The sequence below is a fragment of the Anser anser genome, assembly GCF_964211835.1.
Source record: "Anser anser genome assembly, chromosome: 2".
Classification (NCBI taxonomy): domain Eukaryota; kingdom Metazoa; phylum Chordata; class Aves; order Anseriformes; family Anatidae; genus Anser; species Anser anser.
The window spans coordinates 32,101,534-32,124,707 of NC_139721.1; the positions used below are offsets into that span (position 1 = coordinate 32,101,534).

Below are 23,174 nucleotides of genomic sequence, written 5' to 3' on the forward strand. Positions count from 1 at the left end.
AGGTTTTTATACTTAAAATTATATTACTATCATATGGTTCAATGAGGTGATGTAAAAGTATATTGAATAGATTTCAAAAAGAAAAGTGAAAAACTAGCCTCATTTTAATATGAAACTAAATACTATGGCTAATGTGCAGATTGGGTATGGTAGTTGACTTTAAAGACTAACATGTGACAGGGTGCCAACAGCTGAATTGTGCAGTATTGACTAAATGAGGTTCACTGATTTGTATTGAGGCTAATATCTTCTTTAAACAATTCCGTGTAAATTGTGCGTATAAAGTCATTGGAAGCTATTTCTCAGGACAGCCTCGCTGGCTAGCTACCTGCTGGAGTGAGGAAGATAATCAATAGAAAGAAATAGAGCTGAGCATGAGACTAGGAAGCTTCAGAGCAGTTAGTGTTGATAAAAGTAGATGATGTCAATATTTGGGAATAACACAACTCTAGGAAAACAGACAAAAGAGAAGTGCATATGTTGTAGAGTGTTCAAACGGGGGCAGAATTAATGCATAAGTGGCAGATGTTGCCCCAGGCTGCAAAAGACATTATTTATTCCAGGTATTGTTAAATTCCTAGTGAAACACCATTACTCAATGCAGTGTATTAAAATTATATCTAGCAATGAGGAGTCAGGGTACTTTTTACATGGGTAGAAATTCTCAGCTATAAAGAATCTGATGCACTCTATTGATACAGAGCATTTTCCACATTATCTCCCTGACCTCAGAAGAAAGAGCCTCTGTCAGAAATGAACACTGCAAAAACAGTGTTCAGTGCTCTTTAATTGAATGAGTATTTAGAACTAATATTTAAAGCAGTAACAAAACCAAAACGGAATGGCATAGTTCGATTCCTTAAGTTGCAAAAATGTAGATATCCTTGTGCACACCATAAACACCCCCCTTTTTTGTGTTTGAAGATTATTGAAAAAAAAAATCCCAATGCTCATTCAGAATTGTAATAGGATGAATGCTTTTAGCTGTAGTGTCCTTATTGGTAGTGAAGTATTGGTATATTTTTTACTAATTTAATAGTAGAAATCAGTTTTCCTCTTGCTGTCAGGCGATGAATTTTTGTTCTTCTATGCTGATCTTTCTGTTGATGTATTATGACATAGTCTGTCAACATGAACAGATATGTGAAAGGGAGATTGGGTGACTGAGACATGCAACCTGAATATGGCTCCTCTTGAATTTTAAGCATATTATCATGTTTTGGTACAGTTAGTATGAATGTAGGTTTTTTTTTTTTTTTTCCCCTCTAAATAAAGCTATTATTTTGATGTAAGTTAAGCAAAAGCAAAACAGGTGGACTATGACAAGGTCCTAAAAGCAGAATGAATGAGGTAACTCCAAAACATATGCATGAAAGCTGAAAAAGCTTTCACGTCTAACTTAATAGCCCTTTAAAACTAGCATTTGCAAAGCACAAAAGTTTTTGTGTAAGAAGAACCAGTTCAGGCTTATCTGATTATTAAATATTGCTATCATTTTTTTTTTTTTTTTAAATTAAATAATTCCCCAAGCTTTACATGGTTTTGTTGTCACAGATGTTTTTATTGTTTGGTGTTAGATATCTGGATTACATCAAGTAGGTGATTACTATGTCAGCTAAAAAGGTCAAGTTCCATACTTTTTATTTCAAACCATCATAAAGAAACCTTTCTATAATGACACACATGTCTCTACTGTAGACCTCTCCATACTCACTTTAAAAAAAGCTCCTATCTGACACATGGCTTAACAGAATAGAATTCCATATTTTGGTAGTGAATACACTTAATATTCATGTGTAAGAGAAATACACATGTACTGAAATAATTTTTTTTCCATAGAAAATTTCTGATTAAAATATTGTTTTTAATCACTAAGCATGCAATTTATAGCACTAAAAGTTGTTATTATGAGAATGGTGTACTATAAAAACCTTCATACACAATTTTTCAGGTTGCTGTTCTTTAGTTTTGATATGTGCCATCACTCCCTTTTAAAATTGCAGGAATATATAAGAGTCTTGTTTAATACTTAACTCTAAAGAAATCTTCATTTCAAATAAAGCATGCATTTTGATTTGGGATACAGTGAAAAAAATCTTTAAAGATATATACATCAACTAATTTGTTAATCCTGTGCCACTTTTAGCATTTGTCACACATATAGACCAGGAAATTGGCTCCATCTCATTCTAGCTCTGTGTTGAATTAAAAACCTCTACTGCAAAGAAGAGCATGATGTGGAGAAAGAATAAATTTAGTTCTTTCTTTAGTAATGCACATATATTTCCATACATTTCACATCCTAAGGGAGCCTGTGAATGCATTCAATAAATACAAAACTGTAAATCCAGGAAAAGGGAATTTTTATATTATAAATTTCACATAGGACTTTAGTCTTAAAAGATCTAAAATTATAAATGTCACTGTGTTTTTATTCTTTTATCGAACACAGGATATAGAAAAAAAATGAAGGCATTATATTTTAGGGTCATTGGAATTTCTGAGAATATTAGATGTTTTAGAACAAACAAATATATTCAACAATGGCACTTGAAAATTAAGAAAATACTAGCTATGTCCTGCCAAACTAATTCTACCTTACATACCCTAAAATCAAAATCATATATGTAAGTGTTTATATGGAACAATTGCCTATCTTCACCTTATATATTAAGGTCAGCAAAAAGAGCAGTTTATGGATAAAGGGCAATAATAAAGAGCTAGCCTTTAAACATGATTAGTTGGTGTCTATTAAAGATGTGTTAAAATGAAATATATACTGCAGATGAAGGAAATTACTAACGCCTACTAGGATGATAGACTTGCTATATGTGTATTTCACTATACCTTTAAAATATTTGTGAATTTGACTGCATTCTGAAGAGACAGAGCAATGTGGGAGATTTATGAGGGTCTGACGGAAACAGGTCTAGGAAAGATTATGGCATACTTGTTTAGAAAAACTGAGAACTGAAGGTTCCTGATTTACACTGACATATATCTAGATGAAACTATAGTTTGCAAATTGCCTAGAGGAGTTATCTTTTATTGTTTGATGGGTACAAAAATGTACATATCTATTCTAAAACATTCTAGGAATACTGATGCTATATGCAAATACAATTTCAACATTTTAAAAATTTCTTAAATATTTTCATTCATGATGGGGGTCACCTCACCCTGTCCTGTTCTGACTGCTTGTGCCTGCTGACCAAGCACCGTGGTTAGGGAAGTTCTGTTGCATTATTTGGAGTTCTAGGGACAGTGGTGTGCTGAAATACTCGCTGTACTATGAGAGCACTAGGAGAGATCAAACTGCAGCTGAGGACTTTTTACCTTTTTCAACATATTGGACATAGTCTCTGTCTTCACAATTAGAAAAGACAAGGATGTTGTTATAATTCCTGACTTTCGATATTAATGCATTTACAAAGGTTTTCAACTTTGTGCTATGTAGTGATGTCATTACATACATTTATTTTGAAATTAAGCAAGGATAAGGCACACAGTTTTACCCAGATTTCTTGCACAGAAAGCCTGAAACACTGCTTAGGTCAACTTCTGTTTGTTTTGTTCCCATCGACCCAGGGTGGATGACTTGTCTAAGGTGGGTCGCAGGCTGGCTTTGCATTATTATTTTCGGTACACTCACTTTCTTTAGGAGCTGTTACTTTTTAATCTTATTTTAAATCATTATTATCATAGTGAAAATCTGTATTAGTCAGTGCAATTCTTATTTCATAATTCACATTTTATTAATGCAATTAAAATTGGTATTTACTGATGCTTCAGGAACAAAATTATGAATTTAAGATCAATTTAACAATGGATGATGTTATGCATTCTAGTTCTGTCAGCATATTTTCAAGCAAGGTGAATGCATTATAGAAATATTAGGTGATATTTTACATAAATATCTACCTATTAGGTGGGAAATTTTGTCAGGCTCATAGGTACACTGGTTACCAATTATATATAGATTTTTTTTCTTTTCTTTCACACACAGATATGTAAAAAGAATTAAAATATCAGCATTTTTAAAGGTTTCACTGGCCTCTAAAAATAGTATAATAAAGACTATTTGCTAACATGAGATTTTGTTTGGCAATATAGAAAACAAAGTTTATGATCAGACACATTTTAATTGTGGATATACATTCAGTGCATTGATAACTTTACAAAAGTATTTCTGTATCATCATATAGTACAAAGATTTCTACATTTGTGATTAGCAATGTGCACTGAACCATTTTTGTCAGTAGCTAGCATACTTTTCTTAAATCATTAACTCATCAGATCAGGACAAAGCTGCCTGGATCTTTCTGGATGTTTGGATAGTGCCTAGCATAATATAATGTGTACTAGAATATAAGGAAATAATTGGCACTTGTTAGTTATAAGCAGCACTTGTTAGCATAGGCTTTCTAGCATGCCAACAAGCAATTAACCTCAGCATCAGTCAATCACCTTTTCCTAGTTGACTCACATTACACTTTGAGGACAGCTGCCATCTTCTTGTGGAAAAATACATGTAACTATGCCCCTAACTGTCATGTGAGTTTTAGACCAGTGTAACTTTATTCTATTCAAAAGAGTTAGAGCTTTCTAAATAGGAGGGTAATCAAGAAAATTATTTTTCTTCCACGACTATAAATTAGGAGTAAGTGCACTTAATTCATTGGGACTGCATCTATGTAAAACTGTGGTACTGAAATCGGAATCAATCTTTTCTTTCCATACCTAAGAGGTGAAAGTGTAGCACTGTATGTAAGTCAATCAAAGTAATGATATTGCTTAGCAATGTAAATGCAAAGGGGTAGATTGCTGATGCCAAGAAATTTGCACCCATGTATTGCACCTGTCAGGGAAAGGGAGGCCGCATTGCAACTGCAGTGTGGTGTGGAATTAATGCCCCAATTAGAGTCTTCTTCATCTCTGTTAGATATGCCTGAGTTAAGACAATATGGAGAGGTTGTTTATCAGCTCATCATTACTAGTGGTGGCAAGAGTAGTCATTTTTTCTGTTTCAAATTGTTTCCCAAAGATCTGGTAAATGCCTTTTTTTTTTTTTTTTTTTTTTTTAATAGGAATAGATGACCACAAGAGAGTTTGTGTGTGTTATTTGTGTAAATCAGATAGGTTGACAGCAGGTTAATATAACTGTTTTTTTTTTTTTTCCAATTTTCCTACATGTAAGAGTGGTTTTCATGGAAGAAAGGTATGGATGTCCTGAACTGTGATTTAAAGGAGATCATTTTATTCCAGTAGCAGGAAGCAACTTCCATAAATGACAACTTTTTTTCTTTTCAAAACTCCACTGAAATACAGAGTTGACACCTGTATGAAGTATTATTTTAAGAAACAGGGACTGGGACACTTCTCCCTTGACTATCAAAATGACATATAAATATCATTTCTTTTATTTTTTTCTGTGAGTTTTGTGACTTGTGCCTTCGTGTGTGACTGCGATGTGCACTTTTTGTTGACAGATGCGAATAAGGTATAGAGTCCTAAATAAAAATGTGCCTGATCCAAATAGGAAGCAATATGCAGGATAACCTAGGGAAAAAAAAAAAAAAAAAAAAAGTGGATTCACTGTATTCCTGGTCAGTTCCATGTGGGAATAAACAGATCAACGTGGAGTATTTTTATAGGTAAGTGAGTGATGGAAACAAAAAAGGAGAGATCTGAGGCCTGTAGGGCATTTTCACTCTGCTCTGAAGGGTTTTTACATATTCAGTTCTGAATAAATAAATCTTTCAATTATGAATGGGAATCTTCTCAGATCAGGTAAGAAAGCCATAGAAAAGCAGTTTTATTTTTTGCTTCATAGAAGTTTAGTTATTATTGCTTGATATTCTCCATCATTCACAGTCAGAAATTCTGTTGGGAATGATTTAGAAATGAATTCTTTATTTTTATATTTTTTTTGTTTTGTTTTATTTTTCTGTTCTGTTCAAATAATCATTGTAGAAATCCTCCTGAGGAATATTCTGGTCTCAAATCACTTTACACTGGATTAAGTTAACCTGTAAAGTTCTTATTGCTAGTTGGGTATTACCTTAGTGATGTTAGTTAATTTTCAGATATAAAAATATTTATTTGTGAGACAGTAATATTAAAACAAAATATAACAACATGCTTAAATTGGTCTTTGATAATACTTCTGCATCTGTGCTAGCTAGAATTTACAACTTTCATATTGCTCTGTGCTTCTGGACACTTTTCTTGTTACTAGAATATACGTTCTAGGAACTGGTCACGAGCTAGAATTGTTAAGGACAGAAAATGTACTCAAGATATAAGACTATGGTGCACTATGTCATGCCAACATAGAAATAAAAGCAGATACTGTACTTACTGCATAATCAAGATGCATAACTTTTTTTTTTTTTAAGTTACGTAAACTTCATGGTGCATCTGCAGTAGAATAAGAAGATATATGAAACTCATTGGTTGTTGCATATAGCTATCATATGCCCCTAGACAGCAAAATGTTTTAGGCTATATTTCCTAAAATATTAAGCAGTTTTAACAGCTCTTGAAGGGAAGCTGGATTATTTTGATGAAAATGTTGTTCAGTAGTCTGGTTAATCTATGTAAGAACATGAAGAAAATTTAGAGAAAGTAGAAGCGTGTGAAGCAGAAGGCTGTGTCCTTGCTGGTGAACACGAGGAGAGAAAACATTATGCTCAGATATAAAACATATTTCCTGGTAGTACTTCTGATGAAATCATCATTATGGAGCAGACTTATGATGATTGTTATTTATAATGCAAACTCATAGTGTGTTGTAAGCATGGCAAGTTTGTTAATTTTTATTTCTAGACTAACTGATGCTTTTACTCATATTTAAAGATGGTAGATATACAGAGATAATAGGATATCTCTTTCTTTGTTCTGCCTCAATAACAGTTATATTGCCTTTTTGCCTAGGGAGCTAGAGAATCGTCTTGGTCATTTGACTTGTATCTTCAGCATGTCCATGCAGCACAGCACATTTTTGCCTCTTGGTTATTAAAACAGGCCATAAAAATCCATTTTAAATAGTGACTTAAGAAGTGCATCCTTGTCAGTAAAGAAGAATTTGTAGCCTTAGTCATCTTTGATGATTAAAATATATGGTTGGTTAACATAAAATGGTATTAATTATTCACTCTAAGTGCTTTATTCTGATATTTCTGTACTTATACATGTTTTCTTTTCCTAGGTACCTCTTTAATGATGAAATGGGCATGCTAATTGTGAACTATGTGGTAAGAAGGTCCTTCTAAAATATGCAGTAACTTATTTACTGGAATTTAACAGGCCGTGTACTTCAAAGATTCTTTGCCTCTAATCACATGCACAAACCCTGCAAATATTGCCAGCTCAAGATTCGGCACAGTAGCAGCAGCGCTGAAGCAGCCCCCACCATTAGGCGAGGTACAGAATTGGGCTGGTGACCTGCGATGGGTCAAGAGAACTCGCTTACCAGGATTTGCTCACGGTTATGCTTCTGGCAACTGACGTTTCCATTTTACTCAAAACTTCTGCCTCTGTGTCATCAGACAATGGCCCATGAGTGGTGGCAGAGCAAACTGAGCCTTCATTCTCAAGTTTGAAGAGCAAAAATTATTTACATGACTACATTGCAGAACCTGCTGTTCAAAGTTCACTCCCTGTTACCCATTGTTTTAAACCATTAAGTTTTCCAAAAGCTCTATACAGAAAAGGGATATTAATTTAGAGCGGAAAAGATTTATTGGTCTTGTTTTGTTTTAGTTTTTGTTTCTTATTGAATGATCTGATTTCTGTCCCACCAGAGGAATGTCAAAGATGGGATGTTTCTATCATTGCTTACAATGAAGGATTGCTTAAAGGGACTGACAGAGATTGTAAAATAAATCTGACTCTCCTTGAGATTTTTATAATCTAAAGAAGAACGACTTTTAATTGGTTACAATTTCAGAGTTTATTTTGTAAGAAAAATACTGATTCACAAAAGGACTACTCCTTTACTGTTTTATCAGACTTTCAACTGAGCATTTTTTATGTTCTTTTGGTTATGAATTCAGACAAATGTTTAATTGTTTAATGCTGCTCTTTTCCACCCCCCCATCCCAATTTTTGACATGTTTTCCTGAATGAGAGCTTGAATTTAGTGACAATTAGTTTAGTTTCAATAAATTTATTTTCATCAGGAATAATGCTCCGTACCAAGATGTGTGAATGAAGATGTTAAGGGGAAGCACAAATAACAACTTTTTTCCATTCAGAGAGAAAGCAGTAAGAAGTCAAGGCTATTCAACAGAAACAAATAAATGCAGCCTGGAAAAGTCTTTATTTTCTAAACAGTAGGAGAATCTCAGAAACAATAAGGATAATGTATAAAGCATAGAAATAAAAAAATAAATGAGTTAATTTTCTTAAAAATATTTGGAACTGAAAAAAAAAATCAAAAAACCCCACCCACATTTCATAATGAATAAAATTTTGCGGGGGAAAGGAGTTGTTTGACATGATGTTGAGGGCAGACTGAAGGACTTGTCCCAGGGGCTGTTCATGCTGCTATTGCAAAAGTGTGTAGGGCATTTAATCTTAGTTGACCTATTTGTAAATACAAAGTGATAATGCCTGCTTCTGTCTAGTGTTCTGCGATCTTCATATGTTTCACAATATAGTAGAAAAGTGTGTCACAGTGCCTGTTATACTTCAAGTTTTTGAGATAAAAGATGATTTGTACTACACATCTTGAAAGAGCATGTTCCTTAAGGTGGTGATGGCAGCTTTAAGTTTCTTTGGGGTGTTTTTTTGTTTTTGTTTGCTTGTTTTTAACTGTTTACTAGGCTAATTTATTATCTCTGAAATACGTATGTCTCTTAAGACTGACAGGAGGATTGCTGCGAATAAAAAAAGCCTTCTTTAGGAGATCCCATGATCAGCAGAATTCTGTCAGCTTCTCAAAAACATACTTAGCTTTAGTACGGCACATATTTTATATTTCAGCTTCTAAATTTTCAGGCATATCTTTGTCTGGAAAACATCTCAAGCCTGTTTGTTAAATGATATCACTGGAAGACCCCTTACCTTTAGAGCAATTCAGATTGAGTCAAGTAATATGCAAATTACATGGCTTTTCCCCATAAATAAGCAGGCTGATATTTTTGAGTGCAGCATGCAAAATACTTTTTATTGGTATTGATAAATATCACAGCCTTGAAGAGATTACCCAGAAAAGGTAAATTGAGATAAATTAGGTGTGTCTTATTTCCAAGTGTATGTGTTCAGATCAGAAGTGTGCTTCTGAAGTGACTCTCCTGATTGTCCCCACATACTGTGCTCCTTTTAACATTTTGTTAATGTTGTCTCATTATGCAGGAATTGGCTTCCTTTTGGACAAAACTAAACTGGGATGTACTCTCTGGGAGCTCACACCAGCACACCATTTTCAAACAGACATTAGGTTTATGGGACCACATGAAGCAATCCTGACATATGTGTAGTGAGGGTATCAAATCCTCAACACTAACTCTAAAAAGCCTGGCCACTTCCTGTTCATCTACCCTACTTGCTTATTGTACACCAAACACCAAACATTAAGGAGGTTACAGGATCCTGCACCAGCTGGCAAACAACAACTATGTTGGGTTCACAGAGGATTTTGTAAGAAAGGAAAGGGCTGATGGGGAAACACGGAGATCTTTGGGTTGATGGTTGTGGTTTGCTACTCATTTCCTGGATCTGCAGGAAATTGTCATGGATTCTTTCTTAGAAAAGGCTTAAGCAGAGGTGGATTCTACCAAAGGGGAATGATTTAGAAAGTAGCAATGTTTTCACACTGGTTTGTACTTGAACAACAAGGAAAATAAAGTGTCCAGCATCTTTTGCACTGTATTTTCAGCTTAATTTGCATATTTTTCTTCTGCAACATGGCAATATCAGCCACCCACAGTGTAGTTTCCTGGGACTCTAAGTACAATAGTTCATTTGATGTAGACGTTCTCAATTTTTATAAACAGAGAGAGTTACTGAAATATTAGCAAATGTGGAGTTTTTCAGAGGAAAGTTTGCATGGAAAACACTGTAGGTTAATTCTTTTAATTGTACTCATATAGGTGGTATCATTGATATCATTAGTATATTTTGAAAGAACAAGACAAGACTTGGATTGCTGTGAATCTCCTTTAGATGATTTTGGTGACCTATGTGTCTCCATGTGGCTGTACATATTTTGTACTACATGAAAGGGTATTAGTGTGAAATTAGTGGAATTTGTAGAAAAACTAACTGAAAGTAAAAATTTTTCTCTACAGAAAATATTGGAAGTACTGATGATGGCTACTCTCAAAATATGCATGGAGTAGTGTGCCTGAGATTTCTTCTCTTGCATATCCTAAGCCATGCCCTAGGCTTGCCCCAAGTGTATTTTCATGTTTTTACAATGCAGCCCTGAAATGTCTTCTGGCCTCAAACACAGGTCTGAGTTTACGAGGTTAGAGACATTAACATTTTTTCATTGATGTTTGAAACTTTCAGCATTTAGGCTAGGAAATGCAACTAATCAAAAACAGAATTGAAATGGTTTATCAGAACATCAGAATAAGGAATACTATATTTTGCTTTCTAGATTATCAATGAAGTGACAAAGATGTCCTTTACCTGCTGCTTTGCCAGTAGTAGGCACCAGCTCACAACTGGAGTGCAGGTGTGTGAAACGTCTGTCATAGCACCGACACATGTTTGCCAGATGCCACCAAATGTGGCCCTACACAAAAATAAGAAATCATACTTATTAGATGATACAAAGGGATATGTTAGGATTGTTGGTAAGGTAAAAATAAAAATAGAGAATAACCCATGGGAATAAACTTTCACACATTATCTGTTTTTAATTAAATCCAGAGTGGTTCAAATTTTTAGGAGGATCTCTTGGACTCATGCTTTAATTGTGAAAATGGCTAATTTGTGTATAGTTTAATCATGTTACTATTTCAAGTTACTATAATTGTAGTACTTACATAAGTTCAGGAAGCAGAATTTCGTTTCATCTGGTGATTACTTATTTACTTACATTAATCATACAGTCAGAAAACACAGAATTTAAAAAAAAAAAAGTAACTACTGAAAACTTGATTGAACATACTAGAGAATTAATGTGACTAAATGTGTCCATATGGAGCCTAAAAATTTTAATGCACTTCAAAAAATTAATGTAGGAAACAAACAGAGAGCTACAAATGCTGTGATTTCCCCAAGAAACCTAATTTTGCTATTTGAACTGGTTTATATATCAAGAGTAGACATATATAAAGCTGCTTTTGGAGTTATTTACATTTTATTATTTTTCAATTCTTGTATTGTGTATACTTACTGAGATTGAAACTGTTTGCTTTCACTCCACTGTGAATCTCTAAGACAAGTTAAATACTTAAGAGGATCTATTATGTTAACTTAGGGATAAAAAAAAAAAGTGTTTGCACTTGGCCATATTAGGTCCTGTAGTAAAATATTTTCAGGCATGTGCATGGTGCATGACTCACCTGATGAAGAAGTACGTTAAACCTTTTAGAAGCTGGTCACTTTCCAGGTCATGAGTCCTACCCTTCTCATGTCTTTAAAATGCACAAAGATGACCTACAGATCATTACCCTCCAGTAGATAGTTACTCAGGAGTCAACAAGCCTACAAGCCGACCTCTATGCAGTGTAACATGACCATCCTGTCTCCTGTCCTAGACAAGGAAGCCATTTTGTGTTTCTAATAATTTTGTTGGGCACTAATATACTGAAACTCAGAGTGATTTCTACTGGCACAAAGTATCGGATTACATCACAGTGTTTTTGCTGTATGGTTACAGACATTTAGACTACACAAACAACAGGTTGCAACCCTATGCTTTTAAAACTCCAGTGGTATGTGAGTGTGCACATGTGCACACCAGATCACTAGTTATTGCAGCAAAGGCAGTCTCTGCTTCTGCTATATATTTTCTCAACTGATAGTTTTTTTTTTTTTTTTTTTAAGGTTGTCATATGGTATAACACTTTTACTAGTTGACTCCTCCTACTTTTCTTCAAACCACATCCTGATTTTTGGCCTCAGAAACCAAACATATGCACAGCTTGCAGAACAACACATGATATTGTTTCTGTATAACATCATACCAGCTGGGATATAAATTCTTACAGACAATTTTATGCGAATGAAAAATACCTACATTAAGACATTTTCCATAGCTATGCAATACATACCACAGTAGAGCATATGGTCTAGAGTTAGAGATCCTTAGTTATAACAAAAGCCCCAAGTCAGGCCTCAGATCTTCAGACAATGTAATTTTTAATAGATCATTCTATTTTTTTTTTCTATTCTTTACTTTTCGTATTGTGTTTTGAATTTCTGGAATCTAACATCAGCTAGTTTGCTGCAAGGTTGAAGACTCTAACATTTTATCTATTTGATTTCTATTTGATTTATCCAGTATTGAGTCCAATAAAGTTATTATTTAACTAAAAACCAGCAAGGATTTGGTGAAATTCTGACATGTATCATGATTTGAAGATATACCAATAGCAAGAATTCATCATTGTGGGGCAATTTATTTCAACATTTATTTTTGCTGTTAGAAAACTGTTCTACACCTGATTTGTCAGTCTTCAGCTTCCAGACCCCTTTTTCCAGATTTTTCATGGGTGGGGTCGTTGCTGTATTATTCTCCCTTCAGGATAAAGAAGCTTTGCATAGAAGAATTTTCTCCCACCTATAAACTTTAATTGTTACCCCCAGTCCTTTTTTTCAGTAATCAGATTGAGTTTATACATTCACAGAAAAGAATTTTCTCCTGCTGTCAAATTATGCAACCTATTATTTTTTTTTCTCTTCTACCATTCCCATTAAAATATGGACAGCAGATCTATGGGAAATATTCCAACAATTGCATCAGGATTTAAGGATTATATTAGCTTTGTTCATGCAGCCTCACAGTGGGAACTCATGTTGAGTTGCTGGTCTACTATGGCCCATAAATCCTTGCAGAGTGGAGGAATTCTGAGGCACCGTACCCCAGTTTTTGGGGGTGAAATTCCTTTCTATTGATGTATAACTTTGCATTCACCTCCTATAAAATGCCTTTTTTTTTTTAAAAAAAAAAAAAGAGATTTATTTATTTATTTATTTATTTTTAATGGTTTTACCTTGTCAAGGGATCTCTTCTTGGATCTTATCATTATGTACTGCTCAACTAACTTTTCTGTCATCCTCAGATCCTTAGAACGCTAATTTTGGTATGAACCTTCAGATCACAGCTGGGAATACTGAATAGCATTGGGCCTAGTGCTGATTCCTAATAGATACCCTTAGAAACAAGCCAGTAATAGTTTTCTTTATATCTTCTGATGGTCTACTGAACAAATTCTAATCAATTGAAATTGTGAACATTGATGCTATGTAGGTTTTTTTTTTATTTATTTAATAAAAATATCATATAACAAATTTTCATTGTACTTTTATCAATTAAATCAATGGAAGATGCTGATCCTTAAGACGGGTGAAAAAAATTGGTTGACAACTTAGAAAACATGAAAAGATTAATTCTCCAAGAATTAATATTCTTTAATTTGCTCTGCACATGTAACTTCATTTCACTTTTGCAAAACAGCTCATAAAAATAATACAATTCATCTTTCAGAACTGGAGGGATTCTGATTTGTTTGACATATCCATCTTAACGTGTTGCTTTTTGAATTTACTGAAATTGCCTTTAAGAAGCTCACAAAACTGGTGCTAGACACTGGTGCTTGCACTTTCTTCAGTTATTTTTAACATGTTTTGCTAACAGTTTGTCAGATGGGTAATGTATACTCCATAATTTGCCACAAAATATAAAACTCATAAAATTGGAAAAACTAATTCTTAATCTGTGCTTTGGCAGACATACCTTGTATTCATTTCTGTCTGTAAGAGATATCACTGCATCTGTTATGTTGACAGATAAATGTACATCCACAATCCTCTCAAAGCTTTACTAATATCACAGCTTCCCCCCTCCTATCTCCCCAAACTCCTCACCATCATCCTGGTATTTGAGGGAGTTGAGTAATTCAAGTTGTGCTTGAAAGGTGTCTGTGTTTTTGAAAGTAAAGGGAAAGAAAGTGATGATCTTTGAGGGGAGGAGACTCATGTAAAATCTCCTTTTTTTTTTTTTTTTGGATCCTCCTCACTTCCAAAATAACGTTCTGGTGAAGTTTGTTAATAAGAAGTTTCTAACCAGTTTATTCTTATTTTAAACAAATCTAAACCTTTTGAATTTATTGGACTTCTCTGTCTTTGTATAGGCTGAATATCACAGCTAATAGTACAGTAATAATTACATGTCATTCTCTTTATCCTCTTTGTGCACTGCCAATCGGCAAAGGTGTCTCATTTCACACATCATTTGCAATGTCCTATGGTAATACCACATATTTTGGGGAATAGCTCTCGAATGTAGTCATTAATCTCCATTTTGGGATGTGTAGTTCCAGATTCTGGACCCAATTCGGTAATTACTCTATGTGCTGAAGTCAATGGGCTAGCAAGACTCTGTTCAGTTCCAGAGAGAAAGAGAGTACAGGTAACTTCATACAAAACCACAGTACTGTAGGATTTCCCAGTCCTACATCTAGATTGCACTGGACACAGCCCAAAGCAGGGAAGCAAGTTACCCTGTTTGTGTGCAGTGATGCATAGGTCACTGCAACAGGTGGGAATTTTGGGTTTAGGGGATATTCTGGATGGTCTCTCCACATGGTGGGGTGAAAGCAAGTTATTCTGCCTGTCCTATTTCAGTCAAGACAGCTAGAACAAAGGAGCACTGTTAGTTCCTACTGAGGCAAAGCAGCCACAAGTCAACAGTGATCCAGATCCAACTTCGACACAGAGACAGCTTGTGAAATTGAAAAACAAGAACAAAACAAAAAGTACTATATGTGTCTGTGAAATCTTATCAACTCTGGCAGAGATATTTATTGCTCACTGATGACTGAGAATCTCATCTTGCCCAGGGACTAGTTGTGAGTTAGTAATGAAGTAAAAATGTAGGGTGATCAGCGAATGACAGTCTATCACTGATTGCTCTGATGTCACGCTTTGGGAACAGCAGCCAGAAATGTGCAACTCATTCTGCCTTTAGAATCAAAGGCACCTAATTACAATCTCATTTTGTTAAAATACAGCACTAATGACTTGCTTGTGCAGTAGCTGGATACCATATCAACTACCATAAGCTAAGTTTTTCCATTTAACAATCCTGGTTACAGTATCTGACTGCCTGTGCATAAACATTTGACAGTTGTTGCTGTGTGTCATTGTAGAGGAGAGATGCAGCAGTTTCCTCTAGGCTGTAAAATCAAGAGGAGTCACTGGCAGATAAACTTTGTGCTAAGGTGTTCTACCTCACTTTAGAACTGTTTTGACTGATTCATAAATACTGGTCTTTTGAAAACAAAACTATGTTTGCTCAGGTCAGCTTATTCTGTGGCACATCAACAGGGGTTAAACCCTGTTCCCTTTTGTCCTCTTCCCAGTTATTATTATTATTATATATATATATATTTTTCCTGGTACTCAGCTGTTTTACTTTAGAATTCCTTTTATAACTGGGTTGCTTCTGCATGTTTGGTACAAGTTATACATCATCTTCCAAAACTTTATTAATATATATATATACATATTTTCAGAAATATCACTACTTACGAAGTCTTAACTTAGGTTACTTCTGTTATCTTCCAAGCATCCTGCTGACAGCAACTGCCTTGTTAAATATCAAGGGTACCTTGCTTTGCTTCCTACATATGGCTTTCCTTCAACAGATCCCAAATTAAACATGCTCATGGGTGACATGCATTGACATCTGATGATATTCTATGAAATTCTCTTCAGAAAATTCTGCACATTTTAATCTGCACAATTTAATTATAGCAAAGTCTATACTATTACATATTTATCTGAAAGGAGTTCTCTGAAAGTACAGAAATGTGGTTAGCTTTCTAAGTAACTGTGTTTTGGCACACATCAAGGACAGACTTTATACTAAATCACATTTTTCACGTGGCATTAGATGGCTCCAGAGTTTGATACGTTTGGTTTTCCCCTACATGTCTGATGCAATCTATTACATGTGTAATTCTATTTCTGAGTATGTTCTTTCTCCAAATGTGAATTGCAATAATTCTTTCACTATGGCTGGTGCTGTGACAGTGCCCATCTTTCTAAATCTATATAACTGGCATTTTCTCCAAGTGCTTAGCACTTGTTTTCTCAGAGCTCTGCCAGTTGTTTTCAATTGCCTTTCATATGAAGGTGTGTTGCTATAAGCTGTTGTGTCAAAAATCAGATAGGATCTTAAATAAACCAATGTGTGTATCAAGCTATTCATATTCAAGTGGTATTCAGAGTCCATCAAGAGGAGAACAAGGTGTGTAATTATTATTATTTCTAAGCAGCATGGAGGGCAGACAAAAGAGTTAAGTAGGAACCCTTCCAAGTATATATCCTGAAGAACCAGAAGGGGCAGTAATAAAACTAAACGTCCTGTAAAGAGAAAGATTGTTGGAAGGATGAACTCATTAGCTAGGTGCTGAGGGCCAAGGCATTCTCTATTTCATTCTTATTACTTCCGGGCCATGACTATGTTTTAACTACATTCCAGATCAGAACACTACCTGGGAACATTAGTGAGCTGAAAAAGAAACCAGTAAAACAGTTATGGTCCCAATGTCAGTATGAAAATCAGGACCATGATCTTTTAACTGCTCCAGTAAAAAGTTATGTCACTTGTAATTTCTGCTTCCTGGAGGTGCCCAGTATATTCAAAGAGCTCTCCACAAGTCCATGATCAGTTCTGCTGGATTACAAAATCAGGAAAATTCTCTGATGTGTGTAATTTCCATATGTTGCCTGGGGAGTGATATAGTCAAGTCAGTCCATGCTACTACAGTCTCTGCTAAATTCTGATCTGGGTACAGGCTTGTTTATACCACTTGGCACCAGTTTTTAAGTTGTTTTCCAGTTGTGATTAATCAGTGTGCTGCACATTTGTAATGTCTCCTCCTCCCCTAACCCTCAGCATCATGGACTGTAGGGAGAATAAGGTAGCAGTTGGATATGCCAACTCCATAGTTGAGTCTGCTGGTGACTGCCTAGTGGAGAGATTCTCTAGGCTCTGTCCTAGGGACCCGTACAGCTGAACAAGGACAAGCTGTAGCAGACGGTCTGTCTTATTCCTCCCAACATTACAAATTAAAACAAGAATATGAAGAACCCATATGACTTCATCCTTCAGACCACAAGTGAAGCTGAGTCAGCAAGTGGTGAAGAAAACTACATGTATTTATAGTGAATGAGTAATTATTTCTTTTTCATGACATGTTTGTAGCTAATCAACTCAAATAGCTGCCTATCTAATAAATACAAGCTGCATACAAGGCTGCCAAAAAAGTGCATTTGACTGGTATGTTTGGCAGTGCTAAGCAACTCTCAAAGCATATTAGATGCTTACTGTTTGAGTCAATAGGCTAAGATCTGAGTAAGATTAAACAATATGTTTTGATTTTTTTTTCCTTTCATACTATATGCTGCTTTTATTCAAACTCAAGTTTAGTTCCACTGGTTTCAGTAAAGGTAGTGGTGGAAGGAACAAAACCCAAAGCTAGTACTTAAGTATTTATTTTCATGTGTTCGAATTACGTTACTAAGCTTTTATTTGTCTTTTCTTTCTTTCTTTATATATATATATATATATATTTTTCCCCCGGAGTGATTAAATATTCAGAATTTGCTCATGAAACAAAACTGAACAAAGCTAAAAAATGATCATTTCCCTTTAACTTTCTCTAACAGAGAAAAGACATTCCCTCACAAATTTTAGGGATACCAAATGGATTCCATTTGAGTACCTTTCAGCCTGCAGTTCACAGAAATCCAGCAACTCTATGTATACATTGAAGTTACACTCTAAGTACAACCTCTGAATTTTTTTTTTGTTAACTGTATAACTGTGTGTCCATTTGATATACTTCACTGACGTGTCAGACTTCAATATCAATATATATTTCTTATATGATTTAAGAAAAAGAAAAAAATGTATTGCACAAAACACATAATAATAAAGTAGATTATGATTTCAAAGGAGATTTTAAAGAGAGTGTAATTTCAAAACTACCTTTTCTCCCATTTGATATGGATTACCTATTTACTACCTTTGAGAATGTACCATAGACATCTTGAAGTCTGAATACCTTTCCTTTAATTACTTTATACTTCTCCCATCACTGCTCCCCTCAGGAACTTTACAGAAGTGGAGGTAGCCAGGCACAAAGGTTCAGAGAGCAAAACTGGGAAACGTAAATTCTAAAGACATTAACTCCTCATGATTTTCAGCACATAGACTTATCCATATAACTCCCATTAACATTAATGAGAATAATGTGACTCAACCCTTTGCATATTGAACACTTTCCTTACTGTACTGAAGAGACTAGTTTCTAGTCCCTAAACAAAATGACAAGGTGCAATGACAATATATCATTTAAACGTCACATTCATTTAGTGTATGACAGACCTTTGAAAAAACAAATTTATAAAAGCAACTTTTGCATCAGAAGTCAAAAGTCCCAGAGAAAGCTTAATTAATATTGCCAATTTTAGTACAGTTTTCATCATAATGGTAAAACAGACTATTGTATTTGCAATTTAACCTCTAACTACACAATTTTGAACATAAATAGCTGCAAGGAATGCAAAAAATTTTTCAGAACAAGGCTTTAAGCTTGGTCTTACTTTTTAATCATTTAACCTTATTTTAAATGACAGCCTATTAATAAGCCATTAATATAATCATTATTTTAAAATGAGATTTCAAGGAAAGGTAGACTTGAATTACCTTAGTGGGTAATATTGGTGGTAAAGGGACAGTTGGACCAGATGATCTTGTAGGTCTTTTCCAACCTTAATGATTCTATGATTCTATGAATAAGCTACAGTAAGAACAGACAGAAACTGATGACTTTGAAAGAAATAATGCTATAAGAAATATATGTGATGTTATGCCCAAGAAATTTGAAAACAAAGGCCATAATTTACCTTTGAATTATATATATATGGTATTTATATATTATTTATATTATATATGTATATATATATAGTATTTAAAAGTCCGCTAATTTAATAGAAAGCTGTGTAAGCATGAGGACGTTCAAACAATGTAGTGGAATAAATGGACCTTCTAGAGTGTCCCTATGTCACATGGAGACTGCCAAGAGGCTCCAAATACTACCTAAATTTGTAAAATATCCTGATTCCTTCCTTTTCCCCTTTTTCTTCCCTTTTGTCCTCCACCTTGTGCCTATTGCCTTTACACATCACTCACTACTAACTCTTGTGAAGACGTGGGTTTCCTCATGTGTCAGTGATCTCTGGGAAAGCTCTCCAGTTGAACCATCTTCAGGAAATATGTCATTTATTAAGAAGAAGTAAGGAATATGTTTCTTAAATTTATGCTACAAGATAAACTGAAAAAGATAATCAATGTTCTTCCAGTACAGTATAAGAGTTACAGTATCGACCTTTGGGAAATTTAAATTCGATGCCTTCATTTTCGCTTGTACAAGTCAGTGAATGTAAAGTAGCTGTTATGGATTAAGGTCCCCCATTGCCAGGATGTGTACTGTTCTCACAAAAGCTGCAGTATGTGGTGCTTATAGGCTATAATTGCCTGATAAAAAATATTTTTTCTGTGTTACTCTAAGACTTTTATTCAAGTTCTTCAAAAGGTCTTACAGATATTAATTACACAACTTTAGTCCTCTTGTGTAGCAAAAATAGATAAACAGGTAGATAAACAGTGACCACTTGACACCCATGGGACTAATTTTCTGTGGATTTCATGTGGGTGGCATAGGAGAAAGGGCAGCAGTGTTACATTTCTCTTAGTAGGGAATAGGAACAATATAATGTGCCTTATTGCATGAATTGAAAGCTATGGTATCCAACAAAAAACTTGAGAGGAAACTTCAGCACAGTAAGAAGCAACTTACATTACAGTTGAGATATGTCTTGAGCATAAAATCTCATTCACAAAACACTGTTTATTAAGATCTGAAAAAAAAAAAGTAATTATTTTCTCTCATTTAACAGATAACAGTATCAACTACACAGAATTCACTAAATCAAATTTGTTTGTTTGCTTATTTTTAACTCAGGAAAGGCTATTACTTCTTACCATCTTCAGCAATAGTTTCATATTTTTCCATAGTTGTAATGATTGAATATAGGATCAACTGCCATGAACAACTGTTGTCCTCACTACTCAGATGAAACTCAGATGAAACTACTTGGCTATTCCAACTTCACATCTGTTTCATCATTATCATAAACAATATATATGTGTTGGTTTATCAGTGCTGCCAGGAAGTTGTTAGTGCAGCTAATGTTTTCATAGTACTTTGAATAGTTAAGCACAACAGAAATATTTCTGCTTATTGTTATTATTGTTTTCAGTGATTTCTTCACTGAGGGGGTTCTCTGCTTTCAGACACAAATAAGCACAGATGGACTTACTCGGTTCTGCTATTCTAGAAATTGGAACATGGGAGAGACTTTGATTTATTTTGTTTGTTAGATATGCTTTTTCTTGATATATTTTTTACTTCTACCAGTTCCCAGATACTGTGTTATAGCCTGTGGTTTTCAATGATCAGAAAGGATGCTCACACAAAGTATTGCTGTTGAAAGCAGAAACAAAAATTTTACTCATCAACTTGAGACATTTTACAAATAAATTAATTACTACAGTAACAATAAAGTCAAGCACAATACCTTATTCGTTTGCCATAGAGGACAGTTCTAAGTTATGTATTACCATGCCTTCAATCTTTATTGAGAAAACTTTTTTTTTTTTTTAAACATCATTAAACATTTCTGAAAAAATTTCAGTGTTTAAACATCTCTTGGTCTTCATGATCAAGAAAACAAAATTAAAACATAGATAAAAAGGAAAATATAATCAGGGCTTTGAATCTAGTTTTTGGGCATTAACCCTGAATGTTTACTAATTATGCCCCTAAGTAACACCTCAGGACCAAATAAGTTAAGTGCGGGAAAAATCTGAAGAAAAATAACTGTTCTGCTTAAAAAAAATAAATAAATTAAAATTGTTCATTCAATTAAAAAATCCATAATAAAAGTCCATACTTGAGTTCAAGTTGCCCATGGGAAGGTCGAATTCATGCTGGTCATTAATGAAAGCTTTATGTGACTATTAGGAAAAAAATGACAAACTACCCTAGCAACCTTAGTAATACTTGCTAACATACATAATAAACAAAAGCTGGATACTTAGAATGCACTCTGAATTATTCTGTTATAAAATTATCATTATTTTTAAATGTTAATAGGTTTAAAAGCTATTTCAGCTACTATAGTTTCAGGTACTTTTACAATTGTATGTATGTTTTTAAATGCTGTACTGAAATTTCTTTCTTTTGCAGATGACAAGTTTACTGTTTGATTAAATGTGAGCCAATGTTTGGCAATAAGTTGGCCAATGTAATACTTTGTTCAATGCATTTAGTATGAAGATAATATTTTCTTAACTGGAACTTATATCAAGCATTTGTATAATATAAATCAAATTAATGTCCAGGACTAGTTCTAAAAAAAAGCTAGTGAATGAAGATGAGTAAAGTATTTAAAGAAACCAAAGTGGTTGGTGAAAATTAATAATTTTAAGAACTTACATATTGTTTTTTGCATCTACAACACTGCAGAGCTTCACACATAAAGATAAAATAAGCATTATAATTCCTATTTGGAAAGAAAAAAAATCATAGCATTCTGAATTCCTTCCCATATCACTTAAAAATGAAGATTTACATGACTTAGTTAAACCCATGTAGTACGATAGTACTAGAATGAGGGAGAAAAACAAGCTTTTTTAATTTAGAGCTGTATATTAACCAGTGGATCACAGCTATCCTCATGTAAACCAAATTCCAAAATAGACTTACAATCAAATAAAAACATTTTCAGTTTTGCCAGAAGACATTTATAAAGGTTAGGTAAGATGAACTGGTTTGCAGTGTTGCATGGATGTTTTCTTAGATTATCATTAAAAATGACTGTATAGCTCCGTTTATTAGATAATTCTACCAAATTAACATAATAGTGTAGAGCAGTCACCGTAAGCCATTGAAAAGTAACATGACCATCAATTTTTCCACTGGTGACTTTATCAACACAGTCAGTAAAAGATTTATTCATTTTGACTTCTTTTTACAACAGTAGTAGCATGTCCATTGATTTCACCTGGAGACATCAACACCACAGACATTAAAAACTTCCCAAAGAAGCAATTACAAGTAAAAAAAATTAAACCTCATCAACTTTAATTTATAGTTTGAAAAACTCTAAAGTCAGAGTAAGGTTAAAGCTTTCTGGTCGCAGTCAGTAATACTTCTACTACTTTTAAACATCATTTTACTTTTGCAAGGATGTGACCCAGGATGTGAACACTGAAACTCTGCTAATCTAGAACAGTCATCCCTGTCATTACAAGTAGGTGGTACTCTCCTCCTTCCTTCCTTCCTTCCTTCCTTCCTTCCTTCCTTCCTTCCTTCCTTCCTTCCTTCCTTCCTTCCTTCCTTCCTTCCTTCCTTCCTTCCTTCCTTCCTTCCTTCCTTCCTTCCTTCCTTCCTTCCTTCCTTCCTTCCTTCCTTCCTTCCTTCCTTCCCTCCTTCTTCCTTCCTTCCCTCCTCCCTTCCTTCCCTCCCTCCCTCCCTCTCTCCCTTTCTTTTTCTTTCTTTCTTTCTTTCTTTCTTTCTTTCTTTCTTTCTTTCTTTCTTTCTTTCTTTCTTACTTTCTTTCTTTCTTTCTTTCTTTCTCTTTCTTTCTTTCTTTCTTTCTTTCTTTCTTTCTTTCTTTCTTTCTTTCTTTCTTTCTTTCTTTCTTTCTTTCTTTCTTTCTTTCTTTCTTTCTTTCTTTTTCTTTCTTTCTTTCTTTCTTTCTTTCTTTCTTTCTTTCTTTCTTTCTTTTTCTTTCTTTCTTTCTTTCTTTCTTTTTCTTTCTTTCTTTTCTTTCTTTCTTTTTCTTTCTTTTCTTTCTTTTTCTTTCTTTCTTTCTCTTTCTTTCTTCTTTCTTTCTTTCTTTCTTTCTTTCTT

General features: G+C 34.2%; 1 protein-coding gene across 11 annotated transcripts in view; it reads left to right on the forward strand.

The window, feature by feature from the left end:
• The window catches only part of LOC310894120 (uncharacterized protein), a 150,986-nt gene that overhangs the window by 19,403 nt on the left and 108,409 nt on the right, over window positions 1-23,174 (forward strand). For 4 of the 11 annotated variants that reach the window (XR_014579573.1, XR_014579574.1, XR_014579577.1 and 1 more), the window contains one exon: window positions 7,211-7,256. The exons of 1 other annotated variant lie outside the window; for it this stretch is intronic. Coding sequence is in view for 1 of the 10 variants with exons in the window: in XM_083823848.1 (XP_083679974.1) it covers window positions 5,521-5,654; window positions 7,211-7,256; window positions 10,610-10,687; window positions 13,245-13,271 (285 nt within the window). In the remaining 9 variants the exon portion in view is untranslated. Of the gene's footprint in view, window positions 1-2,687; window positions 5,655-7,210; window positions 22,597-23,174 lie in introns of those variants that run through there. 6 more of the 11 variants (XR_014579575.1, XR_014579576.1, XR_014579579.1 and 3 more) reach the window with 3 other exon arrangements.